The sequence below is a fragment of the Eleutherodactylus coqui genome, chromosome 1 (assembly GCF_035609145.1).
Source record: "Eleutherodactylus coqui strain aEleCoq1 chromosome 1, aEleCoq1.hap1, whole genome shotgun sequence".
Lineage (NCBI taxonomy): Eukaryota > Metazoa > Chordata > Amphibia > Anura > Eleutherodactylidae > Eleutherodactylus > Eleutherodactylus coqui.
Window position 1 is genome coordinate 537,779,984 of NC_089837.1, and position 20,864 is coordinate 537,800,847.

Sequence of the window (20,864 nt, forward strand, 5' to 3'; positions counted from 1 at the left end):
GAGCTGCTTTTAAATTTCAGCGGGCGACAGCGCGGGATTGGGTGATCGGGCAGAATAGAAAAATCCATCCCCACCCGACCACATAACTTACTTTGTGGTGCAGTTGGGAGGAACAGGATCCCTTTACTGATTGTATATATGTCTCCTCTTACCCGGTGATGCGAGAGGCCAGTGCTCCTCAATTATGGCGGCCATGTACACATCTCGCCAGCCCTCTACATCCTCCCACTCCTCTTACCTGTTGACCCCGCCTCCATCATGGCGGCCACGCACACATCCCGCCAGCCCTCTACATACTCCCACTCCTCTTACCTAGTGACCCCGCCTCCAGCATGGCGGCCGCGTACACATCCCTCTACATCCTGCCACTCCTCTTACCTGGTGACCCCGCCTCCAGCATGGCGGCCGCGTACACATTCCTCTACATCCTCCCACTCCTCTTACCTGGTGACCCCGCCTCCAGCATGGAGGCCGCGTACACATCCCGCCGGCCCTCTACATACTCCCACTCCTCTTACCTGGTGACCCCGCCTCCAGCATGGCGGCCGCGTACACATCCCTCTACATCCTCCCACTCCTCTTACCTGGTGACCCCGCCTCCAGCATGGAGGCCGCGTACACATCCCGCCGACCCTCTACATCCTCCCACTCCTCTTACCTGGTGGCCCCGCCTCCAGCATGGCGGCCGCGAACACATCCCTCTACATCCTCCCACTCCTCTTACCTGGTGACCCCGCCTCCAGCATGGCGGCCGCGTACACATCCCTCTACATACTCCCACTCCTCTTACCTGGTGACCCCGCCTCCAGCATGGCGGCCGCGTACACATCCTGCCGGCCCTCTACATACTCCCACTCCTCTTACCTGGTGACCCCGCCTCCAGCATGGCGGCCCCGTACACATCCCTCTACATACTCCCACTCCCCTTACCTGGTGACCCCACCTCCAGCATGGCGGCCCCGTACACATCCCTCTACATACTCCCACTCCTCTTACCTGGTGACCCCGCCTCCAGCATGGCGGCCCCGTACAGATCCCTCTACATCCTCCCACTCCTCTTACCTGGTGACCCCGCCTCCAGCATGGCGGCCGCGTACACATTCCTCTACATCCTCCCACTCCTCTTACCTGGTGACCCCGCCTCCAGCATGGAGGCCGCGTACACATCCCGCCGACCCTCTACATCCTCCCACTCCTCTTACCTGGTGGCCCCGCCTCCAGCATGGCGGCCGCGAACACATCCCTCTACATCCTCCCACTCCTCTTACCTGGTGACCCCGCCTCCAGCATGGCGGCCGCGTACACATCCCTCTACATACTCCCACTCCTCTTACCTGGTGACCCCGCCTCCAGCATGGCGGCCGCGTACACATCCTGCCGGCCCTCTACATACTCCCACTCCTCTTACCTGGTGACCCCGCCTCCAGCATGGCGGCCCCGTACACATCCCTCTACATACTCCCACTCCCCTTACCTGGTGACCCCACCTCCAGCATGGCGGCCCCGTACACATCCCTCTACATACTCCCACTCCTCTTACCTGGTGACCCCGCCTCCAGCATGGCGGCCCCGTACACATCCCTCTACATACTCCCACTCCTCTTACCTGGTGACCCCGCCTCCAGCATGGCGGCCGCGTACACATCCCTCTACATACTCCCACTCCTCTTACCTGGTGACCCCGCCTCCAGCATGGCGGCCGCGTACACATCCTGCCGGCCCTCTACATACTCCCACTCCTCTTACCTGGTGACCCCGCCTCCAGCATGGCGGCCCCGTACACATCCCTCTACATACTCCCACTCCTCTTACCTGGTGACCCCGCCTCCAGCATGGCGGCCCCGTACACATCCCTCTACATACTCCCACTCCTCTTACCTGGTGACCCAGCCTCCAGCATGGCGGCCCCGTACACATCCCTCTACATACTCCCACTCCTCTTACCTGGTGACCCCGCCTCCAGCATGGCGGCCGCGTACACATCCCTCTACATACTCCCACTCCTCTCACCTGGTGACCCCGCCTCCAGCATGGCGGCCGCGTACACATCCCTCTACATACTCCCACTCCTCTCACCTGGTGACCCCGCCTCCAGCATGGCGGCCGCGTACACATCCCGCCGGCCCTCTACATACTCCCACTCATCTTACCTGGTGACCCCGCCTCCAGCATGGCGGCCCCGTACACATCCCTCTACATACTCCCACTCCTCTTACCTGGTGACCCCGCCTCCAGCATGGCGGCCGCGTACACATCCCGCCGGCCCTCTACATACTCCCACTCCTCTTACCTGGTGACCCCGCCTCCAGCATGGCGGCCGCGTACACATCCCGCCGGCCCTCTACATACTCCCACTCCTCTTACCTGGTGACCCCGCCTCCAGCATGGCGGCCGCGTACACATCCCTCTACATCCTCCCACTCCTCTTACCTGGTGACCCCACCTCCAGCATGGCGGCCCCGTACACATCCCGCCGGCCCTCTACATACTCCCACTCCTCTTACCTGGTGACCCCGCCTCCAGCATGGCGGCCGCGTACACATCCCGCCGGCCCTCTACATACTCCCACTCCTCCATGGAGAAATAGACGGCCACATCCTGACACCTTATAGGAACCTGACAACACAATATCCAGTCATCAGCCAGAGCCCCCCGCTAGAATGTCCCCCCACATTCCCCGCAGTCACCTCTCCTGTCAGCAGCTCCGTCATCTTGTTGGTGAGTTCTAGAAGCTTCTGGATCAGTTTGTGAGGATGGATGATGGGAGTCGCTGTCTTCTTCACTGCTGTGTACTCCTGTGGATGGAGGGAGACGCTCAGGGATGGCACAAATACAAGACAGATGGGAGGAATGGAGGGAAGTTCACCTCTCCGGTCAGCAGGTAGATGATCTCCCAGGTGACGGCTAATATCCTTCCGCTCATCTCCGTGCCGTCCATCTTGGGGTCATTCAGGAGATGGATGATGGGGATGTAGTACCGCAGGCGTCTCTATGGGGAAAGGAGAAGATCATTAGTGACATCCATCACTTGCCCCTTCACCTGTGCCAGCAACTCTCTCCCCTCGCGCCTCCTCCGCTGCCTCTCTTTGGATGTCATTACCCACTTCACCATCTGCCACCTCTCCTGACCTCCGGCACCTTCCCCTCATACAAACACTTCATTATATCCCTGCTGCTAAAAAAAACTAACACTTTGACCCGACTGATGCTGCCAACTACCGACCCGTCTCCAGCCTCCCCTTTATCTCCAAATTACTAGAACGCCTGGTCTACCCCCGCCTCACACGCTTTCTCTCTGACAACTCGCTCCTCGACCCCCTCCAGTCCGGCTTCTGCACCCTCCACTTCACTGAAACCGCCCTCACAAAAGTATCAAATGACCAGATAATGGCAAAGTCTATAGGTGACTACTCCCTACTAATCCTCTTCCATCTCTTCGCTGCATTTGACACTGTCGCCCATGACCTCCTCCTTCCTATGTAGGACTCTATTGGTCTAAAGGACACTCTTCTCTCCTGGTTCTTCTCCCACCTCTCCAATCGCTCTTTCAGTTTCTCCTTCTCTGGTTCTATTTCCTCTGTGCTCCTGTTGGTGTCCCGCAGGGCTCAGTCCTTGGCCCCCTCCCCTCCTTTCCCCCCTCGCTGTTAGGGTCCTCCACAGCTCAGTCCTTGGCCCCCTCCCCTCCTTTCCCCCCTTGCTGTTAGGGTCCTCCACAGCTCAGTCCTTGGCCCCCTCCCCTCCTTTCCCCCCTTGCTGTTAGGGTCCTCCACAGCTCAGTCCTTGGCCCCCTCCTCTTCTCCTCACTGTTGGCCCCCTTCTATGATGGCAGATGAATCTAATTTCCTTCTATGACAGAATCCCCGACTGGGTTGATCAGGGAAATGCGGTGGATATAGTATATCTTGGCTTTAGTAAAGCATCTGACAAAGTATCTCATACCAGACTTATTGAAATAAATGACCAAATCTGGGATTGACAAGGCAACTGTTAGGTGGATTCACAACTGGCTGAGTGATCGTACTCAAAGAGTGGTCATAAATGGCTGCACATCCAAGTGGAAGAATGTATCAAGTGGGGACCACAAGGCTCTGTCCTGGGCCCAGTGTTGGTCAACATTGTTATATATGATCTGGGGGAGGGAAGTGAGGGGAAAGTGAGCAAATGTGCCGACGACGCAAAGCTAGGAGGGATAGCCAACACTAGGGGAGAGAGAGAGAGGATTCAGAAAGATCTAGAAAAGCTTGCACAGTGGGCGGCGACTAACAGAATGGTGTTTAACAAGGAGAAATGCAAAGTCCTACATCTGGGCAAGAAAAATGAAGAAAGCACATACAGAATGGGAGAAATTGGGCTAAGCAGCAGCACATGTGAAAAAGACTTGGGTATACTAATAGATCATAGACTGAACATGAGTCAACAATGTGATGCCGCAGCCAAAAAGGCAAACACAATTCTGGGATGTATGAAGAGAAGCACAGAGTCTAGATCCCGTGAGGTCATTATCCCCTCTACTCTTCCTTAGTCAGACCTCATCTGGAATACTGTGTCCTGTTCTGGGCACCCCACTTTAAAAAAGACATCCACAGACTGGAGCAAGTTCAGAGAAGAGTTACCAAGATGGTGAGCGGTCTGCAAATCATGTCCTATGAGGAACGGGTAAAGGATCTGGGAATGTTTAGCAGAAGAGAAGGCTGAGAGGAGACTTAAAGGAGATGTCCCGAGGCAGCAAGTGGGTCTATACACTTCTGTATGGCCATAATAATGCACTTTGTAATATACATTGTGCATTAATTATGAGCCATACAGAAGTTATAAAAAGTTTTATACTTACCTGCTCCGTTGCTGGCGTCCTCGTCTCCATGGAGCCGACTAATTTTTGGCCTCCGATGGCCAAATTAGCCGCGCTTGCGCAGTCCGGGTCTTCAGCTTTCTTCTATGGAGCCGCTCGTGCCAGAGAGGGGCTCCGTGTAGCTCCGCCCCGTCACGTGCCGATTCCAGCCAATCAGGAGGCTGGAATCGGCAGTGGACCGCACAGAAGAGCTGCGGTCCACGAAGGTAGAAGATCCCGGCGGCCATCTTCAGCGGTAAGTATTGAAGTCACCGGACCGCCGGGATTCAGGTAAGCGCTGTGCGGGTGGTTTTTTTAACCCCTGCATCGGGGTTGTCTCGCGCCGAACGGGGGGGGGGGTTAAAAAAAAAAAAACCCGTTTCGGCGCGGGACATCTCCTTTAATAGCTGTCTACAAATATCTGAAGGGCTGTCAGTGCAGAGGGATCAGCCCTATTCTCATCTGTACAAGGAAAGACTAGAAGGGATGAAACTGAAAGGGAGGAGACACAGATTAGATATTAGACAGTGAGGGGATCAATGAGTGGAACAGGTTGCCATGGGAGGTGGTGAGTTCTCCTTCAATGGAAGTCTTCAGAGGCGGACAGACATCTGTCTGGGATGAGCTAGTGATCCTGCACAAGGTGGTCCCTTCCATCTCGAACACTCTATGGTTCTGGGATTCTTTTCTCTAGCTACACAGCCCCAATTGGACAAACAATCCGCAGGTTTCGCCTCCAATACAACCTCTCTGCACTTTTCCTCCAAATCCCTACTGACTGTTCGCTGTCTCTAACACCATGTCCTCCCTCTTCCTCAGACTTAACCTCTCAAAACTGACACCCTTGTCTTTCTGCCCTCAACCAGCCAACCTACCCCAACATCTCCATATCGGTATCTGGCACCACCATAACCCCCAGATAGCACGCCCGCTGCCTTGGGGTCACATTAGACTCTGACCTCTCCTTTACACCCCACATCCAACCTGTGGCCCAAACATGTCACCTGCACCTCAAGAATATTGCTAAAATCTGTCCGTTCATCACCATGGACACGCTAAGGACACTCGTTGTCGCCCTCATCCACTCCTGACTCAACTACCGCAGCGCGCTACTGATCGGCCTCCGTACACCAGAATATCCCCTCCATACTAAATGCGGCAGCCAGAATCATCTGCCTATCAGATACCTCTGCCCCATGCCGGTCACTGCAAACTCATCAGCGACAAGGCTCTGCAGGGTACCAATCCTCTGTACATCACCTCCTGCTGTCCGTACATCACCCAGCCCGCACACTACACACCACCGTACATCACCCAGCCCGCACACTACACACCACCGTACATCACCCAGCCCGCACACTACTCAGCACCGTACATCACCCAGCCCGCACACTACTCACCACCGTACATCACCCAGCCCGCACACTACACACCACCGTACATCACCTCCTCCTGTCCGTACATCACCCAGCCCGCACACTACACACCACCGTACATCACCTCCTCCTGTCCGTACATCACCCAGCCCGCACACTACACACCACCGTACATCACCTCCTCCTGTCTGTACATCACACAGCCCGCACACTACACAGCACCGTACATCACCTCCTCCTGTCTGTACATCACACAGCCCGCACACTACACACCACTGTACATCACCCAGCCCGCACACTACACACCATCATACACCACCTCCTCCTGTCTGTACATCACACAGCCCGCACACTCCACACCACCGTACATCACCCAGCCCGCACACTACACACTACCGTACATCACCTCCTCCTGTCTGTACATCACACAGCCCGCACACTACACACCACCGTACAACACCTCCTCCTGTCTGTACATCACCCAGCCCGCACACTACACACCACCGTACATCACCTCCTCCTGTCCGTACATCACCCAGCCCGCACACTACACACCAGCGTACATCAACTCCTCCTGTCCGTATATCACCCAGCCCGCACACTACACACCACCGTACATCACCCAGCCCACACACTACACACCACCAGACATCACCTCCTCCTGTCCGTACATCACCCAGCTCACACACTACACACCACCGTACATCACCTCCTCCTGTCCGTACATCACCCAGCCCGTACACTACACACCACCGTACATCACCCAGCCCGTACACTGCACACCATCGTACATCACCTCCTCCTGTCCGTACATCACCCAGCCCGCACACTACACAACACCGTACATCACCCAGCCCGCACACTACACACCACCGTACATCACCCAGCGCCTACACTACACACCGCCGTACATCACCTCCTCCTGTCCGTACATCACCCACCCCGCACACGCCACACCACCGTACATCACCCAGCCCGCACACTACACACCACCGTACATAACCTCCTCCTGTCTGTACATCACCCAGCCCGCACACTGCACACCACCGTACATCACCTCCTCCTGTCCGTACATCACCCAGCCCACACACTACACACCACCGTACATCACCTCCTCCTGTCCATATATCACCCAGCCCACACACCACACACCACCGTACATAACCTCCTCCTGTCTGTACATCACCCAGCCCGCACAGTACACACCACCGTACATCACCTCCTCCTGTTCGTACATCACCCAGCCCACACACTACACACCACCGTACATCAACTCCTCCTGTCTGTACATCACCCAGCCCGCACACTACACACCACCATACATCACCTCCTCCTGTCCGTACATCACCCAGCCCGCACACTACACACCACCGTACATCACCTCCTCCTGTCTGTACATCACCCAGCCCACACACTACACACCACCTCCTCCTGTCCATACATCACACAGCCCACACACTACACACCACTGTACATCACCCAGCCCGCACACTACACACCACCGTACATCACCTCCTCCTGTTCGTACATCACCCAGCCCGCACACTCCACACCACCGTACATCACCCAGCCCGCACACTACACACTACCGTACATCACCTCCTCCTGTCCGTACATCACCCAGCCCACACACTACACACCACTGTACATCACCCAGCCCACACACTACACACCACCGTACATCACCCAGCCCGCACACTACACACCACACCGTACATCACCGCCTCCTGTCCATACATCACCCAGCCCGCACACTACACACCACCGTACATCACCTCATCCTGTCCGTACATCACCCAGCCCACACACTACCCACCACCGTACATCACCTCCTCCTGTCCGTACATCACCCAGCCCGCACACTACACACCGCCGTACATCACCCAGCCCGCACACTACACACCACCGTACATCACCTCATCCTGTCCGTACATCACCCAGCCCACACACTACCCACCACCGTACATCACCTCCTCCTGTCCGTACATCACCCAGCCCGCACACTACACACCACTATACATCACCCAGCCCGCACACTACCCACCACCGTACATCACCTCCTCCTGTCCGTACATCACCCAGCCCGCACACTACACACCACCATACATCACCTCCTCCTGTCCGTACATCACCCAGCCCGCACACTACACACCACCGTACATCACACAGCCCGCACACTACACATCACCGTACATCACCTCCTCCTGTCCATACATCATCCAGCCCGCACACTACACACCACCGTACATCACCCAGCCCGCACACTACACACCACCGTACATCACCTCCTCCTGTCCGTACATCACCCAGCCCGCACACTACACACCAACGTACATCACCTCCTCTTCTCCATACATCACCCAGCCCGCACACTACACATCACCGTACATCACCTCCTCCTGTCCGTACATCACCCAGCCCGCACACTACACACCACACCGTACATCACCGCCTCCTGTCCGTACATCACCCAGCCCGCACACTACACACCAGCGTACATCACCTCCTCCTGTCCATACATCACCCAGCCCGCACACTACACACCAGCGTACAGCATCGCCTCCTGTCCGTACATCACCCAGCCCGCACACTACACACCACCGTACATCACCTCCTCCTGTCCGTACATCACCCAGCCCGCACACTACACACCAGCGTACATCACCTCCTCCTGTCCGTACATCACCCAGCCCGCACACTACACACCACCGTACATCACCTCCTCCTGTCCGTACATCACCCAGCCCGCACACTACACACCACCGTACATCACCCAGCCCGCACACTACACAGCACCGTACATCACCTCCTCCTGTCCATATATCACACAGCCCGCACACTACACACCATCGTACATCACCCAGCCCGCACACAACACACCACCGTACATCACCTCCTCCTGTCCGTACATCACCCAGCCCGCACACTACACACCACACCGTACATCACCGCCTCCTGTCCGTACATCACCCAGCCCGCACACTACACACCAGCGTACATCACCTCCTCCTGTCCATACATCACCCAGCCCGCACACTACACACCACCGTACATCACCCAGCCCGCACACTACACACCACCGTACATCACCTCCTCCTGTCCGTACATCACCCAGCCCGCACACTACACACCAGCGTACATCACCTCCTCCTGTCCGTACATCACCCAGCCCGCACACTACACACCACCGTACATCACCTCCTCCTGTCCGTACATCACCCAGCCCGCACACTACACACCACCGTACATCACCCAGCCCGCACACTACACAGCACCGTACATCACCTCCTCCTGTCCATATATCACCCAGCCCGCACACTACACACCATCGTACATCACCCAGCCCGCACACTACACAGCACCGTACATCACCTCCTCCTGTCCATACATCACCCAGCCCGCACACTACACACCACCGTACATCACCCAGCCCGCATACTACACACCATTGTACATCACCCAGCCCGCACACTACACACCATCGTACATCACCCAGCCCGCACACTACACATCACCGTACATCACCTCCTGCTGTCTGTACATCACCCAGCCCGCACACTACACACCATCGTACATCACCTCCTCCTGTCCGTACATCACCCAGCCCGCACACTACACACCACCGTATATCACCTCCTCCTGTCTGTACATCACGCAGCCCACACACTACACAGCACCGTACATCACCCAGCCCGCACTCTACACACCACCGTATATCACCTCCTCCTGTCCGTACATCACGCAGCCCACACACTACACAGCACCGTACATCACCCAGCCGGCACACTACACACCACCGTACATCACCTCTTCTTCTCCATACATCACCCAGCCCGCACACTACACACCACCGTACATCACCCAGCCCGCACACTACACATCACTGTACATCACCTCCTCCTGTCCGTACATCACCCAGCCCGCACACTACACACCACCGTACATCACCTCCTCCTGTCCGTACATCACCCAGCTCACACACTACACACCACCGTACATCACCTCCTCCTGTCCGTACATCACCCAGCCCGCACACTACACACCACCGTACATCACCGTACATCACCCAGCCCACACACTACACACCACCGTACATCACCTTCTCCTGTCCGTACATCACCCAGCCCGCACCCTACACACCACCGTACATCACCTCCTCCTGTCCGTACATCACCCAGCCCGCACACTACACACCACCGTACATCACCTCCTCCTGTCCGTACATCACCCAGCCCGTACACTACACACCACCGTACATCACCCAGCCCGTACACTACACACCACCGTACATCACCCAGCCCGCACACTACACACCACCGTACAACACCTCCTCCTGTCTGCACATCACCCAGCCCACACACTGCACACCACTGTACATCACCCAGCCCGCAAATTACACACCACCGTACATCACCTCCTCCTGTCCGTACATCACACAGTCCGCATACTACACACCACTGTACATCACCCAGCCCACACACTACACACCACCGTACATCACCTCATCCTGTCCGTACATCACCCAGCCCGCCCACTACACACCACCGTCCATCACCCAGCGCCTACACTACACACCGCCGTACATCACCCAGCCCACACACTACACACCACCGTACATCACCCAGCGCCTACACTACACACCGCCGTACATCACCCAGCGCCTACACTACACACCGCCGTACATCACCCAGCGCCTACACTACACACCGCCGTACATCACCCAGCCCGCACACTACCCACCACCGTACATCACCTCCTCCTGTCCGTACATCACCCAGCCCGCACACTACACACCACCGTACATCACCTCCTCCTGTCCGTACATCACCCAGCCCGCACACTACACACCACCGTACATCACCCAGCCCGCACACTACACATCACTGTACATCACCTCCTCCTGTCCGTACATCACCCAGCCCGCACACTACACACCACCGTACATCACCTCCTCCTGTCTGTACATCACCCAGCCCGCACACTACCCACCACCATACATCACCTCCTCCTGTCCGTACATCACCCAGCCCACACACTACACACCACCGTACATCACCCAGCCCGCACACTACACACCACCGTACATCACCTCCTCCTGTCCGTACATCACCCAGCCCGCACACCACACACTACCGTACATCACCTCCTCCTGTCTGTACATCACCCAGCCCGCACACTACACACCACCATACATCACCTCCTCCTGTCCGTACATCACCCAGCCCGCACACCACACACTACCGTACATCACCTCCTCCTGTCTGTACATCACCCAGCCCGCACACTACACACCACCATACATCACCTCCTCCTGTCCGTACATCACCCAGCCCGCACACTACACACCACCGTACATCACCTCCTCCTGTCCGTACATCACCCAGCCCACACACTACACACCACCGTACATCACCTCCTCCTGTCCGTACATCACCCAGCCCGCACACTACACACCACCGTACATCACCTCCTCCTGTCTGTACATCACCCAGCCCACACACTACACACCACCGTACATTACCCAGCCCGCACACTACACACCACCGTACATCACCCAGCCCGCACACTACACACCATCGTACATCACCTCCTCCTGTCCGTACATCACCCAGCCAGCACACTACACACCACCGTACATCACCTCCTCCTGTCCGTACATCACCCAGCCGCACACTACACACCACCGTACATCACCTCCTCCTGTCCGTACATCACCCAGCCCGCACACTACACACCACCGTACATCACCCAGCCCGCACACTACACACCATCGTACATCACCTCCTCCTGTCCGTACATCACCCAGCCCGCACACTACACACCAGCGTACATCACCTCCTCCTGTCCATACATCACCCAGCCCGCACACTACACACCAGCGTACAGCACCGCCTCCTGTCCGTACATCACCCAGCCCGCACACTACACACCACCGTACATCACCCAGCCCGCACACTACACACCACCGTACATCACCTCCTCCTGTCCGTACATCACCCAGCCCGCACACTACACACCAGCGTACATCACCTCCTCCTGTCCATACATCACCCAGCCCGCATACTACACACCACCGTACATCACCCAGCCCGCATACTACACACCATTGTACATCACCCAGCCCGCACACTACACACCATCGTACATCACCCAGCCAGCACACTACACATCACCGTACATCACCTCCTGCTGTCTGTACATCACCCAGCCCGCACACTACACACCATCGTACATCACCTCCTCCTGTCCGTACATCACCCAGCCCGCACACTACACACCACCGTATATCACCTCCTCCTGTCTGTACCCCACGCAGCCCACACACTACACAGCACCGTACATCACCCAGCCCGCACACTACACACCACCGTATATCACCTCCTCCTGTCCGTACATCACGCAGCCCACACACTACACAGCACCGTACATCACCCAGCCCGCACACTACACACCACCGTACATCACCTCTTCTTCTCCATACATCACCCAGCCCGCACACTACACACCACCGTACATCACCCAGCCCGCACACTACACATCACTGTACATCACCTCCTCCTGTCCGTACATCACCCAGCCCGCACACTACACACCACCGTACATCACCTCCTCCTGTCCGTACATCACCCAGCCCGTACACTACACATCACCGTACATCACCTCCTCCTGTCCGTACATCACCAAGCTCACACACTACACACCACCGTACATCACCCAGCCCACACACTACACACCACCGTACATCACCTCCTCCTGTCCGTACATCACCCAGCCCGCACACTACACACCACCGTACATCACCTCCTCCTGTCCGTACATCACCCAGCCCGTACACTACACACCACCGTACATCACCCAGCCCGTACACTACACACCACCGTACATCACCCAGCCCGCACACTACACACCACCGTACAACACCTCCTCCTGTCTGCACATCACCCAGCCCACACACTACACACCACCGTACATCACCCAGCCCGCAAATTACACACCACCGTACATCACCTCCTCCTGTCCGTACATCACACAGTCCGCATACTACACACCACTGTACATCACCCAGCCCGCACACTACACACCACCGTACATCACCCAGCCCACACACTACACACCACCGTACATCACCTCATCCTGTCCGTACATCACCCAGCCCGCCCACTACACACCACCGTACATCACCCAGCGCCTACACTACACACCGCCGTACATCACCCAGCCCACACACTACACACCACTGTACATCACCCAGCGCCTACACTACACACCGCCGTACATCACCCAGCGCCTACACTACACACCGCCGTACATCACCCAGCGCCTACACTACACACCGCCGTACATCACCCAGCGCCTACACTACACACCACCGTACATCACCTCCTCCTGTCCGTACATCACCCAGCCCGCACACTACACACCACCGTACATCACCTCCTCCTGTCCGTACATCACCCAGCCCGCACACTACACACCACCGTACATCACCTCCTCCTGTCCGTACATCACCCAGCCCGCACACTACACACCACCGTACATCACCCAGCCCGCACACTACACATCACTGTACATCACCTCCTCCTGTCCGTACATCACCCAGCCCGCACACTACACACCACCGTACATCACCTCCTCCTGTCTGTACATCACCCAGCCCGCACACTACCCACCACCATACATCACCTCCTCCTGTCCGTACATCACCCAGCCCACACACTACACACCACCGTACATCACCCAGCCCGCACACTACACACCACCGTACATCACCTCCTCCTGTCCGTACATCACCCAGCCCGCACACCACACACTACCGTACATCACCTCCTCCTGTCTGTACATCACCCAGCCCACACACTACACACCACCGTACATTACCCAGCCCGCACACTACACACCACCGTACATCACCCAGCCCGCACACTACACACCACCGTACATCACCCAGCCCGCACACTACACACCACCGTACATCACCTCCTCCTGTCCGTACATCACCCAGCCCGCACATTACACACCACCGTACATCACCTCCTCCTGTCCGTACATCACCCAGCCCGCACACTACACACCACCGTACATCACCTCCTCCTGTCCGTACATCACCCAGCCCGCACACTACCCACCACCGTACATCACCTCCTCCTGTCCATACATCACCCAGCCCGCACACTACACACCACCGTACATCACCTCCTCCTGTCCGTACATCACCTCCTCCTGTCCGTACATCACCCAGCCCCCACACTACCCACCACCGTACATCACCTCCTCCTGTCCATACATCACCCAGCCCGCACACTACCCACCACCGTACATCACCTCCTCCTGTCCATACATCACCCAGCCCGCACACTGCACACCACTGTACATCACCTCCTACTGTCTGTACATCACCCAGCCCACACACTACACACCACTGTACATCACCCAGCCCGCACACTACACACCACCATACATCACCTCCTCCTGTCCGTACATCACCCAGCCCGCACACTACACACCACCGTACATCACCTCCTCCTGTTCGTACATCACCCAGCCCGCACACTACACACCACCATACATCACCTCCTCCTGTCCGTACATCACCCAGCCCGCACACTACACACCACCGTACATCACCTCCTCCTGTCTGTACATCACCCAGCCCACACACTACACACCACCGTACACCACCTCCTCCTGTCCGTACATCACCCAGCCCACACACTACACACCACTGTACATCACCCAGCCCGCACACTCCACACCACCGTACATCACCCAGCCCGCACACTACACACTACCGTACATCACCTCCTCCTGTCCGTACATCACCCAGCCCACACACTACACACCACTGTACATCACCCAGCCCACACACTACACACCACCGTACATCACCCAGCCCGCACACTACACACCACCGTACATCACCCAGCGCCCACACTGCACACCACCGTACATAGCGCCTACACTACACACCACCATACATCACCGCCTCCTGTCCGTACATCACCCAGCCCGCACACTACACACCACCGTACATCACCTCATCCTGTCCGTACATCACCCAGCCCACACACTACCCACCACCGTACATCACCTCCTCCTGTCCGTACATCACCCAGCCCGCACACTACCCACCATCGTACATCAGCTCCTCCTGTCCGTACATCACCCAGCCCGCACACTGCACACCACTGTACATCACCTCCTCCTGTATATACATCACCCAGCCCGCACACTACACACCACCGTACATCACCTCCTCCTGTCCGTACATCACTCAGCCCGCACACTACACCCCACCGTACATCACCTCCTCCTGTCCGTACATCACCCAGCCCGCACACTACACACCACCGTACATCACCCAGCCCGCACACTACCCACCACCGTACAACACCTCCTCCTGTCCGTACATCACCCAGCCCGCACACTACACACCACCGTACATCACCTCCTCCTGTCTGTACATCACACAGCCCGCACACTACACACCACTGTACATCACCCAGCCCGCACACTACACAGCACCGTACATCACCTCCTCCGGTCCATATATCACCCAGCCCGCACACTACACACCATCGTACACCACCTCCTCCTGTCTGTACATCACACAGCCCGCACACTACACAGCACCGTACATCACCTCCTCCTGTCCGTATATCACCCAGCCCGCACACTACACACCATCGTACACCACCTCCTCCTGTCTGTACATCACACAGCCCGCACACTACACACCACCGTACATCACCTCCTCCTGTCCGTACATCACCCAGCCCGCACACTACACAGCACCGTACATCACCTCCTCCTGTCTGTACATCACACAGCCCGCACACTACACACCACTGTACATCACCCAGCCCGCACACTACACACCATCGTACACCACCTCCTCCTGTCTGTACATCACACAGCCCGCACACTACACACCACCGTACATCACCTCCTCCTGTCTGTACATCACACAGCCCGCACACTACACACCACTGTACATCACCTCCTCCTGTCCATACATCACCCAGCCCGCACACTACACACCATCGTACACCACCTCCTCCTGTCTGTACATCACACAGCCCGCACACTACACACCACCGTACAACACCTCCTCCTGTCTGTACATCACCCAGCCCGCACACTACACACCAGCGTACATCAACTCCTCCTGTCCGTACATCACCCAGCCCGCACACTACACACCACCGTACATCACCCAGCCCGCACACTACACATCACTGTACATCACCTCCTCCTGTCCGTACATCACCCAGCCCGCACACTACACACCACCAGACATCACCTCCTCCTGTCCGTACATCACCCAGCTCACACACTACACACCACCGTACATCACCTCCTCCTGTCCGTACATCACCCAGCCCGTACACTACACACCACCGTACATCACCCAGCCCGTACACTGCACACCATCGTACATCACCCAGCCCGCACACTACACACCATCGTACATCACCTCCTCCTGTCCGTACATCACCCAGCCCGCACACTACACAACACCGTACATCACCCAGCCCGCACACTACACACCACCGTACATCACCCAGCCCGCACACTACACACCACCGTACATCACCCAGCGCCTACACTACACACCGCCGTACATTACTTCCTCCTGTCCGTACATCACCCAGCCCGCACACTACACACCACCGTACATCACCTCCTCCTGTCCATACATCACCCAGCCCACACACCACACACCACCGTACATAAGCTCCTGCTGTCCATACATCACCCAGCCCGCACACTACACACCACCGTACATCACTTCCTCCTGTCCATATATCACCCAGCCCGCACACTACACACCACCGTACATCACCTCCTCCTGTATGTACATCACCCAGCCCGCACACTACACACCACCATACATCACCCAGCCCACACACTACACACCACCGTACATCACTTCCTCCTGTCCATATATCACCCAGCCCGCACACTACACACCACCGTACATCACCTCCTCCTGTCCGTACATCACCCAGCCCGCACACTACACACCACCGTACATCACTTCCTCCTGTCCATATATCACCCAGCCCGCACACTACACACCACCGTACATCACCCAGCGCCTACACTACACACCGCCGTACATTACCTCCTCCTGTCCGTACATCACCCAGCCCACACACTACACACCACCGTACATCACCTCATCCTGTCCGTACATCACCCAGCCCGCCCACTACACACCACCGTACATCACCTCCTCCTGTCCGTACATCACCCAGCGCCTACACTACACACCACCGTACATCACCCAGCGCCTACACTACATACCACCGTACATCACCCAGCCCACACACTACACACCACCGTACATCACCCAGCGCCTACACTACACACCGCCGTACATCACCCAGCGCCTACACTACACACCGCCGTACATCACCCAGCCCGCACACTACCCACCACCGTACATCACCTCCTCCTGTCCGTACATCACCCAGCCCGCACACTACACACCACCGTACATCACCTCCTCCTGTCCGTACATCACCCAGCCCGCACACTACACACCACCGTACATCACCTCCTCCTGTCCGTACATCACCCAGCCCGCACACTACACACCACCGTACATCACCCAGCCCGCACACTACACATCACTGTACATCACCTCCTCCTGTCCGTACATCACCCAGCCCGCACACTACACACCACCGTACATCACCCAGCCCGCACACTACACACCACCGTACATCACCTCCTCCTGTCTGTACATCACCCAGCCCGCACACTACCCACCACCATACATCACCTCCTCCTGTCCGTACATCACCCAGCCCACACACTACACACCACCGTACATCACCTCCTCCTGTCTGTACATCACCCAGCCCGCACACTACACACCACCGTACATCACCTCCTCCTGTCCGTACATCACCCAGCCCGCACACTACACACCACCGTACATTACCCAGCCCGCACACTACACACCACCGTACATCACCTCCTCCTGTCTGTACATCACCCAGCCCACACACTACACACCACCGTACATTACCCAGCCCGCACACTACACACCACCGTACATCACCCAGCCCGCACACTACACACCATCGTACATCACCTCCTCCTGTCCGTACATCACCCAGCCAGCACACTACACACCACCGTACATCACCTCCTCCTGTCCGTACATCACCCAGCCGCACACTACACACCACCGTACATCACCTCCTCCTGTCCGTACATCACCCAGCCCGCACACTACACACCACCGTACATCACCTCCTCCTGTCCGTACATCACCCAGCCCGCACACTACACACCACTGTACATCACCTCCTACTGTCTGTACATCACCCAGCCCGCACACTACACACCGCCGTACATCACCCAGCCCACACACTACACACCACCGTACATCACCTCCTCCTGTCTGTACATCACCCAGCCCGCACACTACACACCACCGTACATCACCTCCTCCTGTTCGTACATCACCCAGCCCGCACACTACACACCACCATACATCACCTCCTCCTGTCCGTACATCACCCAGCCCGCACACTACACACCACCGTACATCACCTCCTCCTGTCTGTACATCACCCAGCCCACACACTACACACCACCGTACATCACCTCCTCCTGTCCGTACATCACCCAGCCCACACACTACACACCACTGTACATCACCCAGCCCGCACACTACACACCACCGTACATCACCTCCTCCTGTTCGTACATCACCCAGCCCGCACACTACACACCACCGTACATCACCCAGCCCGTACACTACACACTACCGTACATCACCTCCTCCTGTCTGTACATCACCCAGCCCGCACACTACACACCACCGTACATCACCTCCTCCTGTCCGTACATCACCCAGCCCGCACACTACACAGCACCGTACATCACCTCCTCCTGTCTGTACATCACACAGCCCGCACACTACACACCACTGTACATCACCCAGCCCGCACACTACACACCATCGTACACCACCTCCTCCTGTCTGTACATCACACAGCCCGCACACTACACACCACCGTACATCACCTCCTCCTGTCTGTACATCACACAGCCCGCACACTACACACCACTGTACATCACCTCCTCCTGTCCATACATCACCCAGCCCGCACACTACACACCACCGTACATCACCCAGCCCACACACTACACACCGCCGTACATCACCTCCTCCGGTCCATATATCACCCAGCCCGCACACTACACACCACCGTACATCACCTCCTCCTGTCTGTACATCACCCAGCCCACACACTACACACCACCGTACATCACCTCCTCCTGTCCGTACATCACCCAGCCCGCACACTACACACCACCGTACATCACCTCCTCCTGTCTGTACATCACCCAGCCCACACACTACACACCACTGTACATCACCCAGCCCACACACTACACACCACCGTACATCACCCAGCCCGCACACTACACACCACACCGTACATCACCGCCTCCTGTCCGTACATCACCCAGCCCGCACACTACACACCACCGTACATCACCTCATCCTGTCCGTACATCACCCAGCCCACACACTACCCACCACCGTACATCACCTCCTCCTGTCCGTACATCACCCAGCCCGCACACTACACACCGCCGTACATCACCCAGCCCGCACACTACCCACCACCGTACATCACCTCCTCCTGTCCGTACATCACCCAGCCCGCACACTACACACCGCCGTACATCACCCAGCCCGCACACTACCCACCACCGTACATCACCTCCTCCTGTCCGTACATCACCCAGCCCACACACTACACACCACTGTACATCACCCAGCCCGCACACTACCCACCACCGTACATCACCTCCTCCTGTCCGTACATCACCCAGCCCGCACACTACACACCACCATACATCACCTCCTCCTGTCCGTACATCACCCAGCCCGCACACTACACACCACCGTACATCACACAGCCCGCACACTACACATCACCGTACATCACCTCCTCCTGTCCATACATCATCCAGCCCGCACACTACACACCACCGTACATCACCCAGCCCGCACACTACACACCACCGTACATCACCTCCTCCTGTCCGTACATCACCCAGCCCGCACACTACACACCACCGTACATCACCTCCTCCTGTCCGTACATCACCCAGCCCGCACACTACACATCACCGTACATCACCTCCTCCTGTCCGTACATCACCCAGCCCGCACACTACACACCAGCGTACATCACCTCCTCCTGTCCATACATCACCCAGCCCGCACACTACACACCACCGTACATCACCCAGCCCGCATACTACACACCATCGTACATCACCCAGCCCGCACACTACACACCACCGTACATCACCTCCTCCTGTCCGTACATCACCCAGCCCGCACACTACACACCACCGTACATCACCTCCTCCTGTCCATACATCACCCAGCCCGCACACTACACACCACCGTACATCACCCAGCCCGCATACTACACACCATTGTACATCACCCAGCCCGCACACTACACACCATCGTACATCACCCAGCCCGCACACTACACATCACCGTACATCACCTCCTCCTGTCCGTACATCACCCAGCCCGCACACTACACACCACCGTACATCACCTCCTCCTGTCCGTACATCACCCAGCCCACACACTACCCACCACCGTACAT

General features: G+C 57.2%; 1 protein-coding gene across 9 annotated transcripts in view; it reads right to left on the reverse strand.

Annotated features, from left to right (window-relative positions):
- Window positions 1-20,864, reverse strand: part of LOC136592316 (zinc finger protein 585B-like) — a 98,153-nt gene that overhangs the window by 58,497 nt on the left and 18,792 nt on the right. For 2 of the 9 annotated variants that reach the window (XM_066588591.1, XM_066588590.1), the window contains exons 2-4: window positions 2,867-2,989; window positions 2,688-2,795; window positions 2,505-2,616 (exon numbers count right to left, since the gene is read on the reverse strand). In XM_066588591.1, the coding sequence (XP_066444688.1) occupies window positions 2,505-2,616; window positions 2,688-2,795; window positions 2,867-2,938 (292 nt within the window). In that variant the 5' untranslated portion in view covers window positions 2,939-2,989. The other 7 variants (XM_066588595.1, XM_066588593.1, XM_066588592.1 and 4 more) reach the window with 6 other exon arrangements.